The sequence below is a fragment of the Schistosoma haematobium genome, chromosome ZW (genome assembly GCF_000699445.3).
Source record: "Schistosoma haematobium chromosome ZW, whole genome shotgun sequence".
Classification (NCBI taxonomy): Eukaryota; Metazoa; Platyhelminthes; class Trematoda; order Strigeidida; family Schistosomatidae; genus Schistosoma; species Schistosoma haematobium.
The window spans coordinates 30737890-30765739 of record NC_067195.1 but is presented as its reverse complement, the minus strand read 5'-3'; the positions used below and the strand labels follow the sequence as shown (position 1 = coordinate 30765739).

The 27850-nt window shown below is 37.3% G+C and overlaps 1 protein-coding gene across 3 annotated transcripts; it reads right to left on the bottom strand.

The window, feature by feature from the left end:
- Positions 1-604: 604 nt before the first annotated feature.
- PICK1_1 (PRKCA-binding protein) lies at positions 605-27850 on the bottom strand (the record flags this gene model as incomplete). Of its 3 annotated transcripts, XM_051211003.1 has the most annotated exons (10): positions 605-2792; positions 2835-3956; positions 6677-6872; positions 8502-8594; positions 12186-12319; positions 15544-15660; positions 15706-15795; positions 15844-15910; positions 18489-18729; positions 27813-27850. In XM_051211003.1, the coding sequence occupies 9 exons, from the start codon at positions 27848-27850 to the stop codon at positions 3523-3525; spliced, it is 1410 nt and encodes a 469-aa protein (XP_051071032.1). In that variant the 3' UTR covers positions 605-2792; positions 2835-3522. The 3 variants fall into 3 exon arrangements, with proteins under 3 accessions (XP_051071032.1, XP_051071033.1, XP_012798164.2); XM_012942710.3 differs by lacking the exon at positions 605-2792 and having other exon boundaries at positions 15706-15910; XM_051211004.1 differs by lacking the exon at positions 27813-27850 and having other exon boundaries at positions 6677-15660; positions 15706-20100.

Below are 27850 nucleotides of genomic sequence, written 5' to 3'. Positions count from 1 at the left end.
AGATTGCAAATAGATACTGCTTCAGATGTCACTATTCTCTCACGTAAGATTTGGACCAGAATGGGCAGCCCAAACTTGCAGCGTACAATGCAAAAGCCTCGTACTGCGTGTGGTAATTACCTTTACCTGCTAGGACAAATGGAATGTACAGTTACTTTCTGTGGTTCGGCGTTTGTTGAGGAATGTTACATAACGCCAGCTGATCTAAATTTACTCGGTTTAGATTGGTTCGATCAGTTAAAATTAGCTGATGTTCCGTTGAATACCATATGCAACATGGTATCACAACCCCAACTACGACAACAACCACATGGCTTGGGAGCATATACGAGGAACTTGATGACGCAGTTTTCAACCATTTTCCAACCTGAATCGGGTCGGTGCTCTGCTATTAAAGCAACGCCTCGATTAAAAACTGGGGCTAAGCCTGCTTTTCGTCCAAAGAGACCTGTGCCTTATGCAACATTACAAACAATAGATGAAGAATTGAATCGCCTTCAACAACAGGGAGTTATTACTCCCGTTTCCTACTCTGCATGGGCAGCACCCATAGTTGTTATCAAGAAGGCTAGCGGCACGACACGTACATGTGCTGACTTTTCAACAGGCCTCAATTCAGCTCTGGAACAACATCATTATCCCCTGCCTGTTCCCGCAGACCTATTTACCATACTGAATGGGGGAAGGTTTTTCGCTAAACTGGATCTAGCTGATGCTTATTTGCAAGTGGAAGTAGATGAAGCATCGAGAGAGCTGCTAACTATCAATACCCATCGTGGTTTGTTCCAGTATAACTGTCTACCTTTCGGGGTCAAAACTGCCCCATCTATTTTCCAGGTATCTCGGGAGTCGCGGCTTATGTAGATGACATTCTAATTGTAGCGATGACATTAGAACAGCTACGAGAACGCACGACATTGGTATTGCAACGCATCAGTGACAACGGGTTCCGGTTACGCTCAGAGAAATGCCAGTTTTATTTGCAGTCGGGTTCGTTTTCGATGCCGACGGCCGCAGACCGGATCCTGAGAATATCCAACCTATCAAACTGATGCCCACCCCCACTAATGTCCCAAAACTCACATTTTGTAATCTTATCTTTGTGGAGCTTGTGTGCAGGTGTATGCTTGATGAACCTGGTATCTTCTGGTTGTCTGTAGAATACACTTTCTACATCTTACCAAGACTTCTGGATTAGCGATCCATTGAGGTTTCACCGCGTGGGTTCAAATCATATCCACGTCGCCAAATTGTTATGTTCGTTAAGCTTGAATGCTACTGCTGATTCGTCTTACTCGGAACGCATAGAAAAATCAAGGATTCAGAGACTCGATAGGCTATACTGGTCCGTTGTCTCCGACTCAGCTAACTCGATCCAGAATTCTTGGTAAGATGTAGAAAGTGTATTCTACAGACAACCCGAATATACCAGGTTCATCAAACACACAAATCAGGCGTATTTATACAAAATATATATAATCGACATCGCCATGGAAGTTTTTAAACATTTAATCGATAAGTTCGTCAATCGACTATGTGCGTGCGTGGTAAGAAATGCCCAAGCATACATCTGCATACAAGCTCCACAAAGATAAGATTACAAAATATGAGTTTTGAGGATCTAACGTCCCCAACACTCCCATTCATAGACCTTAATGTATGATAGACTAAACAATCAATATCCTCAGGAAGTCTGTGCAAACACTTGGGGTTCCTGAATTCCTTAGGAAACTAATTTCTGTGTGCTTACGACACGAATATCTACTATTGACTACTCTTCTGTTATTCATTCCCCTCCCAACGCATTTGGAGGTTTCCGGATCCAAAAGGCTATTAAGATAGACGCTATTCAAAACTGACATCTCAGGCCATGAATATTTGCTGTGTTCCTACGACATATACAATATTCTAAATGTAACTGTTCACTTAACTAGGGTGATTCAGGGTGTTTTCTGTAGTTCTGCCAATTTCTAACTGTGAGGGGTTATGACATAGTAGTAATCACCAGTTGTGTATACGATTTTACAGATAAAATGTCGTGGATGTCTAGTATCACCTAAATTATCAGTAATTCGTAAACAGCTCTGATTTGCGGCCGGTGAAAGTAAGATGTGATTAACCACTGAGCGTGGAAAGACTAGATCATTTACTGTCAAACATGTAATTTCCTTTCTATCATTGATTTCTGCCCCAAACTTTAAATGCATACCGCTTGTAGTCGTGTTGCATAAGGTACTGTCCATACCCCGGTTCTCTATATTGGGTCACAAACCGTGTATCTGGTATAGTCGCTAACCCAGTCTACGTAGCGCAGCAATAGAGTATCCAGTGTAGTAGTAATATATTCTCAGCTACCTGTATGATTTAGCAAACAGAAATATTTTCATTCTGTCGTCGTATCAGGCTTATGAACATTATACTCAACTTGAAGCCTGAAGACATCATAACCCTTTTTCAAAAAGCACTGAACAACAACCTGGAGATACTAAACATGAATCTCTCACCTGTAAGCTTATTTCAAAAATAAACATCAACACGTCATTTTAAAATAAGGAGTGAGGCAGTTGATTGTGCTGGCTGGCTTATGCGTTCTCTATACTGATATATTGGATATGAGGGACTTTCGCCAATATACAAATAGTCGTAGGGAAACGAGTATATTCACCCAATGTTACTGAACTAGGCATATGAATAATCCATTAAAATACTAACTTTTGGTCTGTGTTTATGTGAAACAGTACAGGTTTCCTGAGTAGAATTCTCAAAGTGATGGAAGCAAACGACCGAAGACCCTAAGGGGGATTGGTCAGAGTCAGAATGATAGGTGCACTCACTTTTCACCCTTCTATAAATAGTGAACGTTTTATTTATCCGAAACGATTTTTTCACACGTTCCTTATTTCCATGCTATTACGTCTATATTGACTTTTCAATTGTATGCTGTCGAGAAGTGCGTCAACCTGAGCCAATGTGTTTTGTATTTATCCAACTAAATACTATGTAGCAGATTGTTCAAAGTTTTTGCTATTAAAAATATTCAAAGCAGTCACAATAGGTGTAATCAACTTGTAACAATACTGTCTGTCCTTTCCTCACGGGTTTTATTAATTTCCAGATCGATGGAAGAAATAGGCGACTGCTATACAAATGGTACACAAGTAAAATATCTGTAGAAAACCATAAATGACAATAAGTAACGAAACTTTTTATTAGAATGAACAAAGTGTTCAACAATATATTAGATTAAAAATATTTGCATGATCACAACCACTCCCCTCAGACATGAAACAAACTGTAGCAAGAGAAGTGTATGATAATTATTAATATGTATTGTTCCACAAAGAGTGAACAAAAACACAAAACCGAATAATAAACGAAATTAAGTCATGGAATTTAGCAAAGCAGAAATATCACATTATTAGATCACATTTTTAGTGAATGCAGTACAATCACTACAAAAGATACTTATTAAAAAAGGTATTCATAGTATATGTACACTAATGATGTAAAGCAGAACGATAACTAGTCAAAACAAAGCAAGTCTGTAACAGCCTCCTGTTTATTTGATTTACTGTCACCTGTATGAGGACCCCAAGTAGATAAAGAGTTCCAGTTGTTCATATCTAACACCTCATCATCACCCTCATTTTCAGAATATCGGCTTTTGGAATTTATTCCTGCCAGGTCTATTAATTTGACATCGTCAGTTAACTGGTTATACTTGCTACTGACAGATTTTTCTCCAACTGACTCAGTGTTGATTACATCCTCATCAATATCTTCACCGCCTTCATCTTCGCCTGTATTAAAAATCCCTAGGTTGTACGCAAATGCATCTCTTGCCAGATCCACTTCAAGTGGAAAAATTTTTATTTGCTTCATGACACCATAACATTGATCATGGTAGGTGGCCATAGCATCGATGAAACGTTGTAACTCAAACACGATATCTTGTACTGGTGAAGCGGAAAAGAACAAAAACCGACTGCGGTTAGTTCAAAACAAATATGAAAAATATAATCCCATTTTACATACCTAATCATATAAGAAATCTGTGGCAAACTATGAATACTATAGTTCTAAGGATCCAAAGACATTGTACAAAAAAGTCATTGTAGTCCGAAAAATTGATATCTAGTTTGTTTGGTATGTTATTTAGAATGCACATGTTGACAAAATATTCAGCCTAAAAGCTTCTTATACCTAACAAAGTTTAATTTTATGGTATCAAGAAATACGTTAATAGTATGTCTAAATTCGTAGACACTTAGGAACCTGGTTACTACACGTAAAACATTGTATTCAGTTCCAGATCCAATTTATAACATATACACAATAGTTGGTTCATGTCATGATTTGGGTTCTGAATCATATGTTAAGCAGTGTCTAATTTCGCATTCGGGTCTTCAGAGTCCTAATAAGATTCTTTATTACATCGGGAGTGTTGTTCGCTCAGACATCAAATCACGATATGAGAATGACGTCGTCTACCATCACTTGTCAACCAGCTGTTGAAAGTAGGGATATCTCCGTCGAAAACAAAATGGATTCCAACATACGGCAAATATCTAGCCATGGTAGAACCAGTATATCAGTCAGTCATCTAAAACATAGGACCGGCACATATATGCGTTGGTCCAAGTCAACATACCTCATAAGAGCAGTATAAACCAGTTCATACAAAACTGATTAAAAACAGTGCGATTTTCGACTACCGAAATCTTGACGATCGTTATAATATAAAGGAAAAATTTCATAACGTCAATAAAGTTGTATTAGACTACCGTCAAACGGAAATTCATGAATACCGCATTTAGTAACTAAGTGAATGAGAAACAGTAAATACAATATTAACTAGAACTGGAAAGTTATGTAAATTATTTTTCCCTACTAGTCACAATGCGAAGAAACCAGTACTTTATAACACTAACTTAAACAGATTATTGTTGTAATTACATAGATCAACTAACTGATCACTTATAAACCACGGGGAAAATTATAGTGCAACATGTTACAACTTTATTTACAAGACTATTAATATTATTATTAATCACTTTATTCAATATTATATATTTAGCATAACATAGAAGCAACTTTCCTGACCAAATAATTGCCGACAAAACCGTCAAAAATCAATCCCAGAGACTGTCATAATACAATAACAGTTTTGTAAGATATGCGATGCCAATAGAAGTCCGATAAAACAGTTAATATAATTGTCTGTGATTGGTATGGGTTAAGCAATTAAAGACTAAATACGACGATACATGTTTGAAAGCGGTAGGTGATTTTTTGAACTATAATAGCTGTAGTGTAGTGTGACTCAACTGCCAAGTACGAGTTAATATACTTCGGGATTCGAATCAAAGTACTTAGGCATGTACTGTAAAGAATACTCGGTTATCTAAACTGAACGTGGAGCGCGGTTCAGACCTGTTACATAACAATTGAGAGGCAAGCGGTTTAGCAACTAAGCAATTTCTCTATCTTTCACTGTGTTAATTACGGTTCTATACAGTGAAGTGTAAAACTGTAGTGGACGAACACTGGAGTCCGGAAGACCAATTTATTATTCATGCACAATCACATAGTGGTTTAGTAAGATATGAAAATCATACAGCAAATACATCATTTTCACATCTCTTAGTTGTCCTTTACATCCTTCATGATTCTTCCAATTCCTTGGTTTCCTTCTCTCTCCTCTTCATTTCAATCTTTTGACAAACATTCCACTTCTAATTTGTATTACATACTACTTATGTCGACAAACATAAATAGCATACGCCACACTCGTTCCCACTTTAAACGGTCGATCTTGCGGTTGTTCTACTCTCTGTGTCACTTCCTTTGCCGCGCTCCCCATCAAGATGTAGAATTCACCGGCGCACTGACCTCCACAGCAATATCGGCCTTCCGGGCCACCTAGATACGACGTCCTCCCAGCGACTTCTACAGCCAACACCGCCCCGCCGGAACACTCCGCTTGACGTTACATTCCTGAACCGGACAGCCCCAAGTAGCGCCTCCTCTCTTAACCCGGTAACGGCGTACACAGAACTTCACCTCTCTTTTTACAGCGACACCAAATTTAGTGAACAAAAACTTGGTGGGGAAGAGGAATTTATTAGTCAATACGAAATTGCAGAATGTCTTCGTAAAATACGAAAACCATACATTAAATACTTCATTTACACATCTTCCATCAGTTGTCTCTTACAAAATTCATCGTTCCTTCATTTCTGTTGTTATTACAATTGCTCTCTGTTTACATTTCTATCCTCTTCAATTCGATCTGTTGAACCTTTGGCTACCAGGCATTCCACTTCTGATGAGTGTTACATGCTACTTATGTCGGTAAACATAAGCAGTAAGTAAAACATATATATACCTTTGAACTAGATAACCGTTTAAATGGGCTTGATTAGGACTCTACCGTTTATACAGCAATGTGGAATGATTATTCACCTACAAATGTTAACTCAACTATTTAGGAACCATGCTACTTGAATTATAGTTTAAGTGTCTCCATATTAAAAATAAGTTTATCCACACTTTGTTAATGAGTGCAGAAAATGGTATACACGCCAAATTATTATTCCACTGTTACTAAAATTTAATCCAATAAATTACCAGAGGTCGAACGTGATTAAAAAAGGAAAATAAATACACTGTTTACCATGTTTATTATCCAATAATTCTAGTTTTACTAAAACATCATTGCGCATCTTAGCAAACCGTGTACGTGCATCCTGTCGACATCTTAAAACAAGTCTGTATTCATAATTTCCAGTTTCTACACGATATAGTGGTTCTTGAACCATAGCAAAACCATACTCTTCATCGTCCATTTCCTTTACTTTAAGACAATAAGACTAGTGAAACAAAAGGAGATGAAATAGAAAATAACAACGATGTGTCAGTCAATCACGAAAAATATACACAATAAAAACCTATTGATCATCCAAGAGTAATATGATGGGCTTTGTTGAGATTCTCATGATACCGAATTTTAGCTAGTTTTTCTACCTCTGACAAATATATCCTTTTTTACAAATGAGACGCCGTATTTTAAAGTGGATTATTTGGAGATACATACAACTAGAATATTAAGTAAAGTTGTAATACATTCAGTCTACAGAAATGTCCTATTAGAAGTAAACTGAAAGTTATACCAATTTGCGTTTCAAACTAATTTGACAAGTACATGTTTGTGTTGTCCGTTACCTGGGAGCACTACTGAGGCAACCCGAATGCGGAAATCATAGTAGATGGAAAAGGGTACAATCTAGAACCCAGTGGTTGAAAGTCAAGTATTTTAACAACTACACCAATACTCCAAATCAATTATATTTTATTTTAGCAATTTTTTACTACAGAAAAATATGTAGTCAATATGTCCAGAGGTTATCTTAATCTAGTTTCTGACTGCTTAAAAAGGTCTACCTTTGATTTAATACACAATGGAAGTTAAACCCTTACCTTAGGTTTTACAACAGAGACGTCACAATTCTATTAACTGAACAACACTATGATTTTTAATATCACTTGGTACAAACGTTATCATCACATATCATCTGTGTGTGTCTGTCTTTACTTCCAAGCGGACTAACTAAATAAATCAAGGCCTTCTATTAGAGCTTGTAGACATTAAGCTCAAAACTATTCATCAGTAGGTAGTGAACTGTTATGCAACTTTGTAGTTGGCTAGCTTCAACAACCGTTGTGACATGGATTAACATAATGAGTGAAAATTCTGAGTGGAGGTTATACCTTGTAACAATGGTGACAATGTAGTAACAAGCTGAAGCCAAGATCGACTTTTAGTATTATCTCAGTCATGTGACCATTGAATTAAGATCACCTTGTCAGCTGCTCCATATGCTTATTCAGTTGTGAGAAAAAAAATTAAACCATACGAGAAGAGCAATCACAACTACTCTAACTTAAAGTGTAAATTAAGTTGTTCAAGGATATTTTGAGAGAAGACAGTGTATGAGAAATATCATTAGATAATATTACACCTGACAGGACAATATATCTATTCAAGATACTAAAGAACATAAAAAACATACTCCACAATTCCTTTGAACTATAATAAATACAGATATTGACAACATAGGTCATACCGGAGAATTTTCGTAACAGAGTAGATTGTTGAAATCAATGGGGCTTTTAATTATAATTAGGTTTGTTCAGCTGTGTAGTTACAGAACGGTTGAACAAACTAATCCATTTTTATTGGTTTTGGTTCACATGTTTGTCAGTTGACTTCAATTTCTTGTATGTAAAAGTAAGACAAATAATGTATTTAGATAACCGATACTTGTACCGAATTCAAGACAGAAATCAATCAATGGTATTCAGTAAATTTAAGTAGAAAATTCACACTATCCTACGTTCAACAACGAAAACAAATTCAAACCCAAATTGATTGTCAAATACTTAGTTTAAAACAGGACAGAACGAGCTGAAGTAAGAAAAATTAGTAACGCTTCGCATACCAAATATTCAAATTTGACATCTAAATATTTTTTGATTGTTAACTTTGTATCAGGAACCGCTTTATGTAGAAATGTGTTTAAATCCATGATCATCTATGTGGAATAACAAAAAGTGAAAACATTTTACTACAGAAATGAGAGGGAAAATTATTACAAATTCTAATGTGTTATGAAATGTGCAAGATGGCTTTTAAATACGAATAATATGCAGAAATTTTGAGAAACACCGTGGAATAATGTTACTCTTAGGTCTGATAATACTCCCGTTATTTGCAGAGTTGTTAGCTATAAATCTACAGTCTTAACATACAACAATTCATTTATTGGTTCAAGTATTATCAGAAATATTTGAATTACGTAAGCAGGACGGTTAGCAAGTTAGAGTTGATATGCTTCTATAAAAGTGAACGAAGTAACTCGATTGTAAATAGATTTAATCTCCATTTGGTTTGTGAAACAGTTAAATTAATTATGAAAAAAAACTATAAATTATTGCAGTATGGCGATTTTATAGATTTGATGTGAACTCCGTCTTCAGCCCCCTTAGGGGTTACTTCAAGTTCCAAGCCCGGATAAAAGAGGCCTGGCCGTGAGGTTAACAAACCACACCACGTAAAAAGAGTAATCAGAGAAACTATGCCCTGGAAGACGAAGGTTTTCATGAAGACAAGTTATGAAAACTTATGGCTGAAATTATGCTTCTTCCGACAAATATACAAATAATTATAGCACCCCCACTTGATTTATTCTAGCCTTTAGGTAAATGAATTACTCTAATCTATTCAATCATCCTGATATTTATATATGCAACTCTAAGCATGTGTATGTGAAAGTTCCAGGATGATCAAAGCATTCTTTAAAAAAAAACGACGAAAAAATAACAATGGTCATCTAATGCAATGCTCTCATCAATGACGGGAGTGATGAAAAAAGCTGGTTTTATGTAGAAAAAAAAGGTTCATCGCAGAAAATGAGTGTGAAAACACCTTATGGTGGACCTAAACGCCAAAGTCGGGATGAATAACATAAAGTACAATTACAACATGAAGTGGTATGAATAAAGACAAATAATAGGAGTGGTGGGAGACTGGTAGATCTGAGTGACAAGTATAAAACCAATATTTAACGTCAGGCTGAAAATAAACAATGTCACATAGAATGAAGTCGTACGTTGAGAATAAAAACAATATCAAAATGTTACACTGGGAATAAGACTGATGTCATAAAACCTTACATCAAGTAAGAGGAGTGAACTCGCCTTCTTATCTCGACATATCAGAACTAAGGAAGCAATAGCTTTAATATGTTAGGAGGTGCTCAGTCCCAATAAGCATCAAAATAAAGAATAGATCTTTGTACACCGCCTGGATAGATTTAACAAAGGAAAAAACAAGACGGCATCAGTCAACAAAAGCAACGAAAGTCAAGGCACTGACTGAATATTGAGAAGCAAACAAATGAGCTGATAAGCGGAAATATGTAGACGAACTGACAACAAGGAAATATGGAAGAACCATATGATTCCCAAAAAAAGCTTACAGGGAAATATAGTAGATCAATCAGCGAGACCCGTAAGGAACAAAGATAAATCAATCATTTAGGATCAACAGCAGCAGGACAGGTGAACAGAACATTTTTAAGAGCTCTTGAATAGACCGGCATCACTGAACCTACCGGACATCAAAACAGAACACACACCTTCCCATAGATGACACTCCGTAAACAATAGAAGAAACAACCAAGGCCATCGGATAAATAAAAAATGACAAACAGCAGAACCAGGACGCATACCACGTGGGGCACTAAAGTAAGATATAGAGGTGCCTGCAAATATCAGAGTCCGTCTTCATATCTGAAGCTACTTATGCGTTATGCAATTGTAATCACTGTGGTTTGGAATAATGAAGGTTAGTCAGTTTAGATGAAGTCACATTAAACTCCCAAACGACGGTTTCCCGTTTTTACATTCAGTTAGCGAGTGTATATGCAATAGTTGACAGCAATCAACTTCCGACCCCAATGAATATACAAATATCTATGAAATAAATCCCATAGTTCTTTTATTATATGGGTAAGTTTTAGTGACACTGAATACATTATGCTTTTGAATGAGTATCTTGAATGTCCACCGTATATCATTAGCTGATAGTGCTGACGTTTTAACTAGTGAAGGCTGTTCATCACGAGAGCTGAAGACAGTAACATATGATTTGTTGTTTACAGCGAACTGAGTATATTATTCAGTAAATCTGAATCGTCGGGATTTGTAAGAATCTAGAAGCCGGAAAGTTTCAATATAGATTATGAAAATCTGACACAGAAATAAGACACAGTAGGAAAAGAAATGAATAAGGTAAGTGGTCCGTTGGAATAAGAGGATTTTTAAATTCAGATGTAGGATATATTGCGACTCATATAGCTACTAACTCATATACTAAAGCAAAAGTAGACTACGAAGAGGCAACGGCATGTAGCTTTATCTTTGTGAGTCATATCTCATTTAACTTCACAAAGTACAACAGGCTATGAGTTGTAATTAACCCCAAGAATGTCTGTTTCGATTTGGAACTCAATATTATATCTAGGCCAACAAGAACGTGGGATGTAGTCGCCGAATCACCAGACACGCAAAAAATGAATCGTGCTGATTCTCCAAATTGGGTAGGTGAAGAAGCTAAATGACCACACTTATGGTACACATGTAGATTTCGCAGATACGGGATATATCGGTAGCATTGGATTCTAGAACCTTTGCTGTTGAAGCCTATTGCATGATTTAATACAAGGTTCGAACATTGAAATGTTCGTAATGTGTGAGCGAGAATGATAATCATTGGTTGTCTGCTTAGTCAGACATGTAGATAGTTTGATGAGTTATATATTCCCCTATCCTTATTATTATCACTTATTATTGATTGTTCATTGTTGTTGGATTGTGTCGGGTTTTGGTGTGGAAATATATTCATGTTGTGGTCAGGCTAATCACGTGCTCTTAATCTGAGTTGTGTTGAAGCCCTGTAGAATAGACACTGGGAGGGAATCTAGTGTAGATATTCGTCTAAGGTAAATTAACGTCCCATACGTGTAAACGTGGAAACTCAATCGTTATAACATTAGGCGAAGTAAAACCGAGCGTTATAACAGTTCGGTATGTAATTTGGAGCATGGTTTAACGATACAAAATATAATATTTCAAAAGCTCGAATGGTTAGCACTAATTACGTACGCGTAAGCGAAGAAATCCAGAGAAGTTGATGATGGGAAAAGAAACATTAGGAAGCGAATGAGTTTTGGTGAAGCTAAGTTCTTTGAGATTAGGGATTGAATCGTTTCTAGACATCACACGTGAGCTGTCAGAATTTTTTCGCATACGGCTAATAGCTTTGTTGTCATTAAATTTAAATGACTATTTTCAACATGTCCCCCCGTCATTGTCTGGATATTTATTTTGATTGTCTTCCTCATTGACTCCTGCAATGAATTAGTCTGAGAACACTACTGATAAGTTAGAAATAAAAATAGAAAAAGGTGGCTTGTTGGTCAGATAATTTCAATTCAGATATCCAGAATTTTTTATAAGAATGTTGCTCAGTAGCATCGAATCTGCAAAATTGGCCATTATTAATTAATAGGAAACTTCAAGCTTTAATGAAAAAGTATTTCTTATCAAATTAGATGACATACTGGCTTAATCTTTTTCAACATTTCAATCGAAAAACGCTCCATACTTCGATGAATCGTACCAAACTGAGTAAATGCTTCGCTTGTGCATGTCATGGGCTCTTTAACGCCAATTTCTGAAAATGTGTCTCCCAATACTTAACAAGTAAAATAAAATACCAGTTGAATAAACACATAATGGGTATTTTAAGCAAGCAGCATCGATAATATGCTAGAATAAATTTACAATCATATGAAGATTTACCAATGAAATTGTTATGTTTTGGAATACTGAACAACGCTACAAATACAAAAATATTCTCTCCATTCCGACCAGGGAATCAAATTGGTAAAGAAACCCAAAACGACTTATTTCCCCAAATGGGGAAATCTATGAAATCGAATGCATATATGAAATACAACAATTATAAAACATATCTACATACTGAAGCAATATTAAGTCACATCTTAAGTCCAAACGAAGGCGAGTGCTGAAAGCTGTGAAGACTGATATGTCTTCCTTAGTTACCTTTACATTTTAAGCAAACTACTACATTCATTGATATACTCAGGAAGAGAGTACATGTACAGGTTTCTCTGAATATGTCAAAAGAATTTAATACTTAGGTGTAAATTAAATACCACATTTATTAATTCATGCTGTCAATTTTACATCTTATTACAAAATGAAGCAATATTACTAGTGGATTTAGCATAAGAAAGTTTCCTATCTTACAACTATTCTTTCAGAAAGGTTTCGAAAATAACTTGTACAGAAACTCCAACACATGTGATGACCTTAATATTGACTTTGAGTAATGGGAATATATGAATAGTTTCCACAGCTCAATGATACAACCAATCTGCTACATTTTAAAAAACTGGGTGACTATAACGACTGAGGAGATAAGAATTAGGTACTACTTATAGAGAGAATTCTCCTGAGGTTATAAGTTAATGATAATAATAGTCAACAACCACATACAGACTCATGTACTAAACCACAGACTACGACTAATATTTGTGACATGAAGACTAAATAAAAACAATATTAATATAACTCATTTAACAAGTACAGTTGCATGTACTCGACTTTGAGCCAGGCAGCTATCCAAACGTTTGTACTGATTAGAGCTTCTCTTGCTCGTCAAAAATATTATCCCGCCAATCTTAATTGTGTCCCATATACTAACTCTGTAGCACAACTTAAATCTCGCCTAATGGTAGAAATACTAAGCACAGTTGTGGGCAATTTATCACTATTATGTACTGCTATTAAGTATACTTTCAATCGTTGGTAGGATCGCTAGACCATTTCATTCGTGATTGGATGATAAGTTGTAGCCCTAACTCTTTTAATACTCAAGAACGCGCCCATCTATTGTGATTAGTGCTTGTACTTTGAAATTCACTAGTCAACGCTTAGCGAAATTTTTGGCAATGTTGTTGCCGTCATATCTTCCAATGGTATCTTGTAAATCCATTATTACACGTTAAAATATACGTATATCCTTTTGGTGGTGGCAACGGTCCAACGGTTCCTACGTGGAAATAGTTGAATCTACTATCCGGTTCAGTGGGTGCTTCAGTAGAAGTAGTTGCTAATGCACTTTAAATCTTTGGCTTACTAAACAGGCATGGACCAAATGTTGGATATCATCGTTCATTTCTGTCCACACGTACCTTTCACTAATTAATTTAGTCGTAAGTCGATTGTTAGAAAATTCGGTGTGATTTGTCGAATATTGGCTTTCTCAGTGATGGCGATAAGAAGAATCTCGACTAGTTTGTGAACGTATCATGGATTACGCTCAGGGCGTCAGCGAAGGGGCAAGGCTTATAATTCCAAAGTATTTCGACTTATTACCAATCCCTTCACATCTTTATCTACATCCATTTTTTGAGATAATCGTACAATATAGACGTAATCGGTCTGAAACGTATCAATGATAAGTTGGCACAATGAGTCTGCAACTGTGCTGATTTTATCACTAATGTGCCATATGTTGGACGTAGACCGGGAAATAAATTCTAAGTGTCTTATGTCCCTCTATGAATAAGTATATTGTTTGGTGCTTAAGGCTTTCATAAGAGGTTTATAGTGTTTACAAACAGTGAAAACAATGTCTGCCATCATCTGCCAACATACTTAACAATAAAATATTTTTGACTTAAACGTAATTTTCACCCTGCATTTTAATTTCACACAATTCTTATGTATCCACTAAGAAACCTGACATTTCAATTTTTGGACTAAATATATGTCCTTGTTTCTTTCTAGTATTTCACTTGGATTCGGTAACATGGATTTCTTTATGGACCTACACAAAGTATATATTTTTGACATAATTATGCCAATATACTGATATTTTATTATCTCATGAATCCCCATTTTGATGCCCGTCGATTCTGCACAAAACGTTGAAATTTTTATCATTCAATTTTCATTTTCTGGATAGTATATACCGATGGTAATTGTCGTAATAACGGTAATCTGGCTGATTGTTAAGTGGAGAATATAATAAGTACACCGCAGCTTGCTTTCACAGAAGAAGTGAGATTCACACACATGATTTAGTGGTAGGGAATTGGGTTTTCATACTATTGAGGCAGATGAAGGTCTGTTACCCCGAAACTGTTCAACAACTTACACTAGTAGTTATTTAACTTACCCGCTTGATAGGAATGGGACTAAATTGTAAACTGTCAGCTAAATTAACATTTCTCACTCTATTTAGATAAACAGGTATCGAGGTTCTGTTTACACCGCATAATCACTAATATACTATCGTTTTTATAGGTTCCAAAAACCAATCGAGCGTCATTTGTTGAGTCATCACTTGATAATTTCTTGGGTCCCATCAAAAACCTCACCAATCGTTACTGAACTATAGAAACAGAATGGGAATTCAGGCAATAAGTAAGACATTTTTTGAAGGTACTACTACTAGTAGCTATAGCAATACCTTATTACCGTCAAACAAGAACTTTGGTTAACATCAAAACTGACATTGTGTCACCTAATCAAAATCTCAATATCAAATGTAGTACGTACACAAAACCGTCACATCAAGATAGCAAATAGTGGCTGAGTATAAACCGTAGTATGTCAGTCATAAGTAATGTAGAACCCGGCGCACTTGTGTATACAGTGATATATTTCAAGGTGTGATCATACGGTAGGATGTTGAGTCCTCGGAGCAAGTACCCAACATTGCGTAAAATGTATACACCTTGTTAATTTATGCACATTAACCCAATTACAGTTCTTCAATACGCTCTATGGAGTACTAGATACGCAAAAATAAACCAATAACCAAGTAGAGCTAAGTGAACCTCGGTATGACTGTCATGAAAGAAAACATTTATTAAAACATCTTACCAGCATAGATACGAGAAAGTTCATAGATTGCACGTAACAACTTTTTTGCATGATTTACCATACCCGAAAACACATTTGATGTTTTATTGAGTTCTTCCAACTTTTTAACCATACCGTCTACAAATTATGATTTTCCTGATATAAAAAAGTTATCTAACAAACCATTTACAAGAATAGCTCGGCTTAGACCTAAAGCATCGGCTGTACTAGATTCCATCGTTTCAACAATACGATGTTTCACCTTTTTTAATACTGTGATAGGATGGTTATGATAATCTAAGTAAAGAAAGTAACAATTACTTAAGTCTAGCGTTTTTCCTTGTTTTGGGTCTGCATGAAGTTTGTTATAGTTAATTCTTACTTCATCCTACAATAAACAGAGAATGAAAATGTCTGTAAATTTAGGAAAGTACATATTGTTATAACAATTTGTCAGGAATTTAGAGTACGGAATCGCAATAAGACACATTTGTTTATAGGATAAGAAAAAAGCTTTATAATATAGATAACTTCCTTTTTCCTTGAGCAAGCTATACAATGCCAAACAACTAGGACAATGTAGAGGGTAAAATAATACAAACTGAAACCACCAAACTTCGAAACTCAGTAAAGACAAAGTAACGACAGCAAGGTTATGTGAAATAGAGGCAGATACATCACTGTCTGCACATTTTACATCAAGAAAAAGGCCAGACATATTTATATTTTCATCTGTGACCTAGCAGTCCAAACGGTTGGCCTTTAACCACTTGAAGTGCAACCCCCACTTAGTGTAATCAGCTGTTACACAATACATGTTGGTAGGTGACTAACTGAAATCTTTTCAACTTAGTTCTTTAGATGAGTCTACTTTGTGTCGACTAGTGTTGCGAACCAATAATTTGTTATTTCAATATAGCATAGGCCATGAAATTTAGACAATTAATTAATAGCCTAATAAACTGCTATCGGTCTAAAATCTGCTGTAGTTAACATCGTGAGTCAAAGATGATCGGTGGTTTATATTATACATCAATAGTTCCGTCAATTGATCCAAGTTAGTCTGGTGAATACATTCTACTTTGTGGTTGCACAATAGGTTATATTTTCCTTAAATATACTACCTTTGGGTAGAAAACTCGGAACTATTTAGGCATATGATGAGAAAAGAACTAAAATCCTACACTGAAAACTTTCCGCCCCACAAATATAAGTGGCTTGGAATCATTACCCTCACCATCATTGCTTAATGGTCAGTAACTCCATTCTCCCTCTTTTTATGGTGTTACGTTGTTTATGGTAATTTCCAGATTAAATCTTATGTCCTACACGAGACCCTATGTTTCATATCCTGACGGAAATCACTGTGTTACAAGTATATCATACGGGTACAATTTATGCACACTTAGTTAGATATCGACCCAATACTGTAAGTTGCTTCACTATAAATTATGAGTTTTGAGACGAAGTATAAGCATTTAGGAAGGCATAATGGCAGACACTTCATTTAACTGGGAGGAAAGGTATGGGAATATAAAAGTTATAAGGCAATGGGTAACGAGATGAATTTAATAGCACTTCATCAAAACCCACATGAAAGAAATTAACTGATAAGGGATAAAGGAGATGGGAGTCATATTAATTTAGTTTTGATGGCGTTTTGTTTTATCCAAACTGGGCGATGGTTTACGATTAATGCAAGAACTGCAAAACCACTAGTAGATAGGTAGTGAGTTGTGAGACTCACAAGACAACTTATTGAGATCGAAATGTTTGTCTCTTGTGGTTGACTATAATCGATGAGTGTCAACTAATACAAGGTCTCCAAATACCCTGGTACGACCGAGAATGGTTAGAGTCAGCTCTCTCTCGAAATGCTATCACATGGCCACGTGCATACAACCACTGCTAGGGAAGTCCTATTCACTGCCTTCTCGTGACGGGGGTGTTGTTTACGAAGCTGAGAGGACCAAAAGCGAATGTCTGGTGGACACGTAGAGTCCACCTAGGCGAATCGGAAAACCCTGATTCCAAACCAATCTTGCACATGGGCTCCAGTATGCTGAAGGAACAAATGGAGTATGAACCAATCGTTAGTTACCGGCTACCATGGGACTGCATACCCAGACGTTGCTTCACTGCCTCGTGGATTAAACTTTCAGGTCAAAGGCTCTGGGTGTGGCCCCATAAGAAAACCACCTACTCCGGTTTGGGCACCCGCGCAGTATCCCAGCCCTCACACAAATCGAGCGATTCATGTGGCACATACTTATTTGGTGCCTTCTTGTACCAATGTTCATGTTTGAATAAATAAATAAAATAAAATAAATAAAGGAGTTTTGCTTAAGGTTTCAGGTTCACACGTTTCAAAAATTCGAAACTGTATAAAGTAATTTTGGTTCTCCTAGACTACTAATTATATTGCATAAAGGTCGGCTTTAGAAAAGTGGGACCCACAGCATGTAAAACAGAAATACTTTATTTGAAAACTGGTTTAATTGGGAATTCAGTTAGTCAGCTACAACGTAGGACCAGGCACATATATGCATCGGTCCAAGTTGCCATACCTCATTAACACAACAAGATGGACATCGGATTCATATAAGTAGTTAATTCAGAGGTGGTAATATATAAAAGAAAGATTGCAATAAGGATCTTAATTTGGGAATTATAGCTACTATTTTGCCAAGAGACATAAGGAGAACAAGGTGAGTACAATCTCAGATGAAAATGATCAAGAACATAACACCATGAGAGTTCCTTGATTTTGTAACTGTCTAAGATTGAACGATTTAAAGTTATTCTGACCAAACCCTACACTCACAAGATTTAAAATAAGCTTTTGAGGTTCATATATCTAATAAAGCCTTAACACTAATGCATTATTACTTGACGCACATAAATTAATTAAGGTAACAATATCACAAACAACACGATTAGGTGGGGTAAACAAAGTTAACACCTACCTTGAAACTTTGAATGAGTCGTGCAGCTTCCACTTTCGTCTTGCCTTTTACAGATATACCATTGACACCAGTTATTTCGTCCCCAGCTTGAAGACTACCATCTTCTGAAGCTGGCGTGGAGTCGAATATTTGAACAACGTAAAGGCACGGACAGTATGGGGCTCCCCCTCCAATACTTATACCCACTAGATTCTGTGGGTCCTTTTTAAGTTTCACACAACCACTCGTTACGGTCATCCCACTAAAAAGTTGTGAGAAATAAAAGGATCTAGGATAGAAGGCAAAAGCTTAATTCCGAAGGATAGAACTTTCTATAAGCCAAAAAGTAGTAAACGTTATGTAAGTTCACTACCAGTACGTTACACAAAAATATGTCTATTCAGTCCACAATGAACTTCACGAATAGTGACAAGACTATTTAAAAAATGGAAAAGTGATAAACTTTCTACTCCACGCCGGACTACTTCTAGTTTATTTCGTTTGAGTAACAATGCAAATGCAATGACTAAACAAGTTTACTATCTATAGAAACTAAAACCGACAAACCTACGGTGATTTGGAGCAACCATTTTATGTCCATCCCGAAATTAACTGCCCAAAAATGTTATAGCTTGGTCATGTGAATGTCAGTGGATATGGTGAACCATATCATATCTTATAAGTATGATGATTCAGGACAAAATCTTACTCGCGCTACGGTCAGACTATAGTCTATGGACGACCTATGAGCGACGCTAGACTTACCTTGAGAGTGTCCACCTAATAACCAGTACCAAATAGGGTTATAAATCTGTGTGAGAAACTAGAATTATGATTTACAGTTGATGATTAAGGTTAAAAACTAGATTTATGGTTTTCATCACGAACTGACATCATTTATAATGTCGAAACTCTAATTAGCCGAAGTGAATTTCGAGCCAAAACCCGAGACCTGTTATCTTATACGTGATTGGTTCGTCCACGAATTATTCTCGCTCGTTGTTTATTTAATCTGTATCATACGTATGCCATGAAAACACCTAAAATGGTTCATTGAGTTATAATCAAAGGGAGACTGAATATGTGCAGAAAATCCAACAAATGTTACTTGTAAGGAAAATTGCGAGGTATGCATCCTATAGGAGTTTAAGTAGAGGTGATACCATCAAAATAATGTAAGAGCATGAGAAAATGTGGGCTGATAAGACAACGAATGATTAGCATATGAGTGGAAAGCAAAAATAATCTAATTCAAAATATAATAAGTAAGAACCCAGACTTACATAGGAAGTAAACTGAGGTTACATTCTTATCATTTCTTATTCTTGTGTAAAAAAGTCAGGAAACCCCAAGAACCAGACTTCTCTGAAATTATGTGTGCTTCCGAATCTTCGGATAATGCATACTTAGTACAGTGATTACAACTGAGGAATCTGAACACACAATGCATAATTTCCTGTCTCACTCTTCAGTAATAAGGATAAGAGGTCTATTGACCTATATTAATCCTTGCAGTTTGTAATACTGTGGAGGTCCAACCTCGTTTTGAATATATTAACAGACGGTGCTGATATTACGTGTTCCGGTAGAATTCCAGTAATTCACTACTCGGTGCGAGAAACGGAACTCCAGACGTAAACGGTTTGATCTCGGTTTTTGAACTTTCTTCGAATGTCCTCTCAAATGATCGGTTCTAGACGGAAGCAAAAGATAAGACATGTTAATACCAAGGTCATCGTTCAGTATACGATAGGCCAATATTAGATCACCCCGTATTCTACGGCAAGATAACGGAAATAAGTTAAGGTGTCTCAGTCTGTCTTCATAAGATAGGCCAGATAGACCTTGTACCATCTTAGTAGCTCGTCGTTGGACTCTTTCTAGCATGTCTGCTTCGTACTTGAAACAAGGACACGCTGCTTGAATCCCGTATTCTAAATGTGGTCGCACATAAATCGGGTATAGTAATCTAAACATTTCATCGTCTAAATACTGGAAAGACCTACGAATTGACCATAATACCCTATAGCTTTTTGCAGCAGCAGCCTTACAGTGACTAGTGGTTTTGAGATCATTGCTTAATATGACTCCTAAATCTTTATAGTTTCTTGCTTTGGGTAGCACGAATCCACGTAGTGTATAGTGATACGATTCGTCAGAGTTATTTAACTGCATCACTACACTCTTATTAGGATTTACTTCTAGTGACCACCTGTCTAACCATGCCACCAATGAGCTAAGATCATCCTGTAATACCATTCTATCCAACATACTATGTATGGGTCTTCAAATCTTTATGTCATCAGCGAAGAGTAGGACAGATGATTTTGCTACAGTTGGCAATTCATTTACATAAAGTAAAAAGAGAAGAGGACCTAGGATTGTACCTTGGGGAACCCCACTTTTTACAGGTAACCACGAGGAGAGAGCCCTATTAACCCTTACCCTTTGTCTCCTGTCATGGAGAAAGTTACTTATCCAATCGACGACTGTATAATGGATTCCAAAAAGTTCCAGTTTGAATTTAAGACCAGAGTGGGAAACCTTATCAAAGGCCTTACTTAGATCTGTGAAAATCACATCCACAGGAACATTCCGATCTTTTGCAGCAGCCCAATCTTCTCTTGCAATGAGATTTGTCAAGCAAGGTAGGCCTTCCCGAAAACCATGTTGTGCCCTGAAGAAAAGGTTTTGCCCTTCAACATAGTTTATAACAGCTATCCGAATGATTTTCTCCATCAGTTTTACAACTGCACTAGTTAAGCTAACGGGTCTATAGTTACTAAACCCCTACTCCCAGCCTTATACATCGGACTTATTATGGCGTCTTTCCAGTCTCTAGGAAGTCTGGACTGTCTCAGAGACATGTCGAATAGTATCGCTAATGGTTCAGCAATTTCATCTGATATGGCCTTCATAATCCTAGGATGAATATCATCAGGACCGCTGGACTTATCAGGTTTGAGATGCTGAAGTAGCCTTAAAACAGTACCTTTCTCAATGACTACAGGATCCATCAGCGAGCCGTCACGGTCACGATGAATCGTTGGTCGTTCCTCATTACCAATAGAAAATACTTTACTAAAATATTCCGATAAAGCTTCATCCTTTCCGGCATCATTTTCTGCCAAGATTAACGGATTTTCTTGTGTCAAAAGTGATGGAATCCTATCGTTCCTTTGAGTTCGCCTTTTTATATACGAGAATAACCGTTTCGGACCATATCTAGAATCCCTAACCAATTGTTTTTCGTATGATAGTCTAGTCTTACTTATTAACGCTTTACAGGCATTCCTAATCTTACAATAACTGGATCTGTATTGTTCTAAGCCAGTAGAGATGAACATATTCCAGTGATTCTTCCTTTTTCTAAGAAGTTTCCTGATCGTTTTAGTTATCCATGGTGGACTGTTAGTCGGTCTTCGCGGTACCAGGTATGGTATGAACGGGGACGTAACTAGTTTAAATTTACTTTTAAATACAGACCATGCTTCTTCAACTGATAAGCTAGTATCTACTAACCAATCTGTCTTAACAGCGCATTCCTGAATGGCTGATATGTTAACTTTCCATACATTTGGGCGAGGTGTAACCTGATCGTATAACATGTCCCTAGTTCTAAACGCGAATGACAAAACAGCGTGATCGCTGTTCACTAACGGTGGAAGAATATTTAGGTCGACAATATCCTCAGTCTCATGAGTGATTACCAAGTCGAAAAGAGAAGAACCTTGGTTAACACCAAAACGTGTGGGTTTGGATACATGCTGCACTAATGCATGCTCCATTATTGTTATCACGAACCTACTATCAAAGGAGTTTATAGATCCTTCTGTGGTCATCTCAGTCCAGCTAATATCAGGTGCGTTAAAGTCTCCTATTATCAAGCACTCCAAAGATGAGTGTGCTCTAAAATAAAGTCATCAGTTAAGCAGATTGGGCTGCGATAGATGACACCTAGCATAAATGTACTACATCCTATAGCCAACTTATAGCTAATGACTTCACAAGTACCGCTATCATGGGATTCGCTAGTAGAGGAGCGGATATTTATGCTATTGTCTATATATAAACTGCGCTATCTAAAAAGGACAGTGGTATTGTTTCTCGTTGAATTAGTTAACTGTTTTGATCGTAAATTACGTATCAAAACTACGATTTACACTTTAATTGAATCTACTACAGTTAAAGTGATATTCTATTGAGTTTTTCGGCTTTTGTGTATTTATTACATTCGAAAGCATTCTTGGTCTGTATCAAAGTACTTTAGTTAAGGTTTAAAATCTTGCTAAAGTTTGTCTTGTGGTAACCTTTTATTCGTTGACTGACATTTGTGTTCATACTGTGATCATATTGTGTGTTACACCTTGATCTGACTAAAATGGTTGGTAGTACTCACAAATGTGGACAACCAAAGTGTTTGTTCCCTGTGGAGGAGGGAATGCAATGTGACAAATGCAATAAGTGGTTCCACAAAATGTGCACCTGTTTAAGTCCCACTGCATACAAAAGATGTTCGAAGCCTAACTCACATTGGCTTTGCATGTTTTGCTGTGCCAACAAGGCATTACTATTACAGGAGGCTATGAGCCTATTGGCTTTGGCCTGTAAGAAAAACGATGGCATATGCGCTGACAACACGGGCACTGACAGTGACGAATGTGTCAGTGTAGTACCTGCTGTTACGCGACGCCTCAAACGACCGACTCTGACAGACGTAAAAGTGAAGTCTCCGTTGACATTAACAGGAGTAGTACCACCTGGTACTGACATTGTTAATAATGCACCTTTAGTGGGAACCGAAGATCTGGATAAAACAGTCACCGTTCCAAATAGTCCCAGTGTTATGAGGGATGAAAAATGGACTACGGTACGTAGGAAACGAAACGAAACGAAAAAAAGCTGTAGGCAGTACACAGGTAGTTAGTAACTCACTGGTGGACTCAAATTGTGAGCCACAAATTGTACTACCAAAATCTGATGGTAAGAATGAACCTATTTCGTAGACTACGAGCGTTGGCATATAAAACTCCTAAGTAGAACAGGCTATCCACACAGGCCTTGGTAGCATTCGCTTCTAAGACCTGACTATCCGAAAACCCACTAGTCAGAGATTTTCCTCGCCGTTTTGCCGACGGGTTTCAAGTTCAGCTACTGCTTTCTTCCTTTTTATTCTATCTTCGAGAGGCATGTCAGGTCTAACTCGGATGTCAGAATTGTCGTGACAACGAGCGCTACTTAACAAGAGATCACGTTGCTTCTCCGATCCTAGGATTACCTTAAGAAGTCTGCATGGACGAGGTTCAACATTGTCCTCGGTCCTCTTGCCTATTCTAACCAATTTTTTGACCTGAACTCCCTTGGAGTTATCTGGTAAAATACTACGAATGTATTCTCCTAGCTCTTCTAAGTCATGCGCGTGTCTAATTTAGGGGTCAGGGTCGTTTGACTCCCGCAATTTGCTCGCAATGATATTCGATGTTATTAGATTTTTCTTCTCAGTCACGCCAGGACGGGTTTCACTCTTACCATCAGATTTTGGTAGTACAATTTGTGGCTCACAATTTGAGTCCACCAGTGAGTTACTAACTACCTGTGTACTGCCTACAGCTTTTTCGTTTCGTTTCGTTTCCTACGTACCGTAGTCCATTTTTCATCCCTCATAACACTGGGACTATTTGGAACGGTGACTGTTTTATCCAGATCTTCGGTTCCCACTAAAGGTGCATTATTAACAATGTCAGTACCAGGTGGTACTACTCCTGTTAATGTCAACGGAGACTTCACTTTTACGTCTGTCAGAGTCGGTCGTTTGAGGCGTCGCGTAACAGCAGGTACTACACTGACACATTCGTCACTGTCAGTGCCCGTGTTGTCAGCGCATATGCCATCGTTTTTCTTACAGGCCAAAGCCAATAGGCTCATAGCCTCCTGTAATAGTAATGCCTTGTTGGCACAGCAAAACATGCAAAGCCAATGTGAGTTAGGCTTCGAACATCTTTTGTATGCAGTGGGACTTAAACAGGTGCACATTTTGTGGAACCACTTATTGCATTCGTCACATTGCATTCCCTCCTCCACAGGGAACAAACACTTTGGTTGTCCACATTTGTGAGTACTACCAACCATTTTAGTCAGATCAAGGTGTAACACACAATATGATCACAGTATGAACACAAATGTCAGTCAACGAATAAAAGGTTACCACAAGACAAACTTTAGCAAGATTTTAAACCTTAACTAAAGTACTTTGATACAGACCAAGAATGCTTTCGAATGTAATAAATACACAAAAGCCGAAAAACTCAATAGAATATCACTTTAACTGTAGTAGATTCAATTAAAGTGTAAATCGTAGTTTTGATACGTAATTTACGATCAAAACAGTTAACTAATTCAACGAGAAACAATACCACTGTCCTTTTAGATAGCGCAGTTTATATATAGACAATAGCATAAATATCCGCTCCTCTACTAGCGAATCCCATGATAGCGGTACTTGTGAAGTCATTAGCTATAAGTTGGCTATAGGATGTAGTACATTTATGCTAGGTGTCATCTATCGCAGCCCAATCTGCTTAACTGATGACTTTATTTTAGAGCACACTCATCTTTGGAGTGCTTGATAATAGGAGACTTTAACGCACCTGATATTAGCTGGACTGAGATGACCACAGAAGGATCTATAAACTCCTTTGATAGTAGGTTCGTGATAACAATAATGGAGCATGCATTAGTGCAGCATGTATCCAAACCCACACGTTTTGGTGTTAACCAAGGTTCTTCTCTTTTCGACTTGGTAATCACTCATGAGACTGAGGATATTGTCGACCTAAATATTCTTCCACCGTTAGTGAACAGCGATCACGCTGTTTTGTCATTCGCGTTTAGAACTAGGGACATGTTATACGATCAGGTTACACCTCGCCCAAATGTATGGAAAGTTAACATATCAGCCATTCAGGAATGCGCTGTTAAGACAGATTGGTTAGTAGATACTAGCTTATCAGTTGAAGAAGCATGGTCTGTATTTAAAAGTAAATTTAAACTAGTTACGTCCCCGTTCATACCATACCTGGTACCGCGAAGACCGACTAACAGTCCACCATGGATAACTAAAACGATCAGGAAACTTCTTAGAAAAGGAAGAATCACTGGAATATGTTCATCTCTACTGGCTTAGAACAATACAGATCCAGTTATTGTAAGATTAGGAATGCCTGTAAAGCGTTAATAAGTAAGACTAGACTATCATACGAAAAACAATTGGTTAGGGATTCTAGATATGGTCCGAAACGGTTATTCTCGTATATAAAAAGGCGAACTCAAAGGAACGATAGGATTCCATCACTTTTGACACAAGAAAATCCGTTAATCTTGGCAGAAAATGATGCCGGAAAGGATGAAGCTTTATCGGAATATTTTAGTAAAGTATTTTCTATTGGTAATGAGGAACGACCAACGATTCATCGTGACCGTGACGGCTCGCTGATGGATCCTGTAGTCATTGAGAAAGGTACTGTTTTAAGGCTACTTCAGCATCTCAAACCTGATAAGTCCAGCGGTCCTGATGATATTCATCCTAGGATTATGAAGGCCATATCAGATGAAATTGCTGAACCATTAGCGATACTATTCGACATGTCTCTGAGACAGTCCAGACTTCCTAGAGACTGGAAAGACGCCATAATAAGTCCGATGTATAAGGCCGGGAGTAGGGATTTAGTAACTATAGACCCGTTAGCTTAACTAGTGCAGTTGTAAAACTGATGGAGAAAATCATTCGGATAGCTGTTATAAACTATGTTGAAGGGCAAAACCTTTTCTTCAGGGCACAACATGGTTTTCGGGAAGGCCTACCTTGCTTGACAAATCTCATTGCAAGAGAAGATTGGGCTGCTGCAAAGATCGGAATGTTCCTGTGGATGTGATTTTCACAGATCTAAGTAAGGCCTTTGATAAGGTTTCCCACTCTGGTCTTAAATTCAAACTGGAACTTTTTGGAATCCATTATACAGTCGTCGATTGGATAAGTAACTTTCTCCATGACAGGAGACAAAGGGTAAGGGTTAATAGGGCTCTCTCCTCGTGGTTACCTGTAAAAGTGGGGTTCCCAAGGTACAATCCTAGGTCCTCTTCTCTTTTTACTTTATGTAAATGAATTGCCAACTGTAGCAAAATCATCTGTCCTACTCTTCGCTGATGACATAAAGATTTGAAGACCCATACATAGTATGTTGGATAGAATGGTATTACAGGATGATCTTAGCTCATTGGTGGCATGGTTAGACAGGTGGTCACTAGAAGTAAATCCTAATAAGAGTGTAGTGATGCAGTTAAATAACTCTGACGAATCGTATCACTATACACTACGTGGATTCGTGCTACCCAAAGCAAGAAACTATAAAGATTTAGGAGTCATATTAAGCAATGATCTCAAAACCACTAGTCACTGTAAGGCTGCTGCTGCAAAAGCTATAGGGTATTATGGTCAATTCGTAGGTCTTTCCAGTATTTAGACGATGAAATGTTTAGATTACTATACCCGATTTATGTGCGACCACATTTAGAATACGGGATTCAAGCAGCGTGTCCTTGTTTCAAGTACGAAGCAGACATGCTAGAAAGAGTCCAACGACGAGCTACTAAGATGGTACAAGGTCTATCTGGCCTATCTTATGAAGACAGACTGAGACACCTTAACTTATTTCCGTTATCTTGCCGTAGAATACGGGGTGATCTAATATTGGCCTATCGTATACTGAACGATGACCTTGGTATTAACATGTCTTATCTTTTGCTTCCGTCTAGAACCGATCATTTGAGAGGACATTCGAAGAAAGTTCAAAAACCGAGATCAAACCGTTTACGTCTGGAGTTCCGTTTCTCGCACCGAGTAGTGAATTACTGGAATTCTACCGGAACACGTAATATCAGCACCGTCTGTTAATATATTCAAAACGAGGTTGGACCTCCACAGTATTACAAACTGCAAGGATTAATATAGGTCAATAGACCTCTTATCCTTATTACTGAAGACTGAAGGATGCCACCTTTTCCACACATATACCTATCACTCCTGAGGTATGAAACAATGACCGTCTCATATTTGCATGTGCAAAGACAAAAATACCCATAAAATTCAGTTACTAAATCTCTCCTACGAAAGGCTGACTACACAGTCTAATTGTTGACTATGAATTTCGATCAACAGCTACTTTAAACTAAAGTAACTTTAGTGAATGAAAAGCAGTTCACCCCTGCTCAAGAGGCTGTAATATTTAAGGTCAAACCCTGACTCGTTGAAATTACTTATATTTCACTTCACTTTTACAGCACACTCACAGTTTGTTCTCTTCGTATCCATGATCATAGAAATCCAT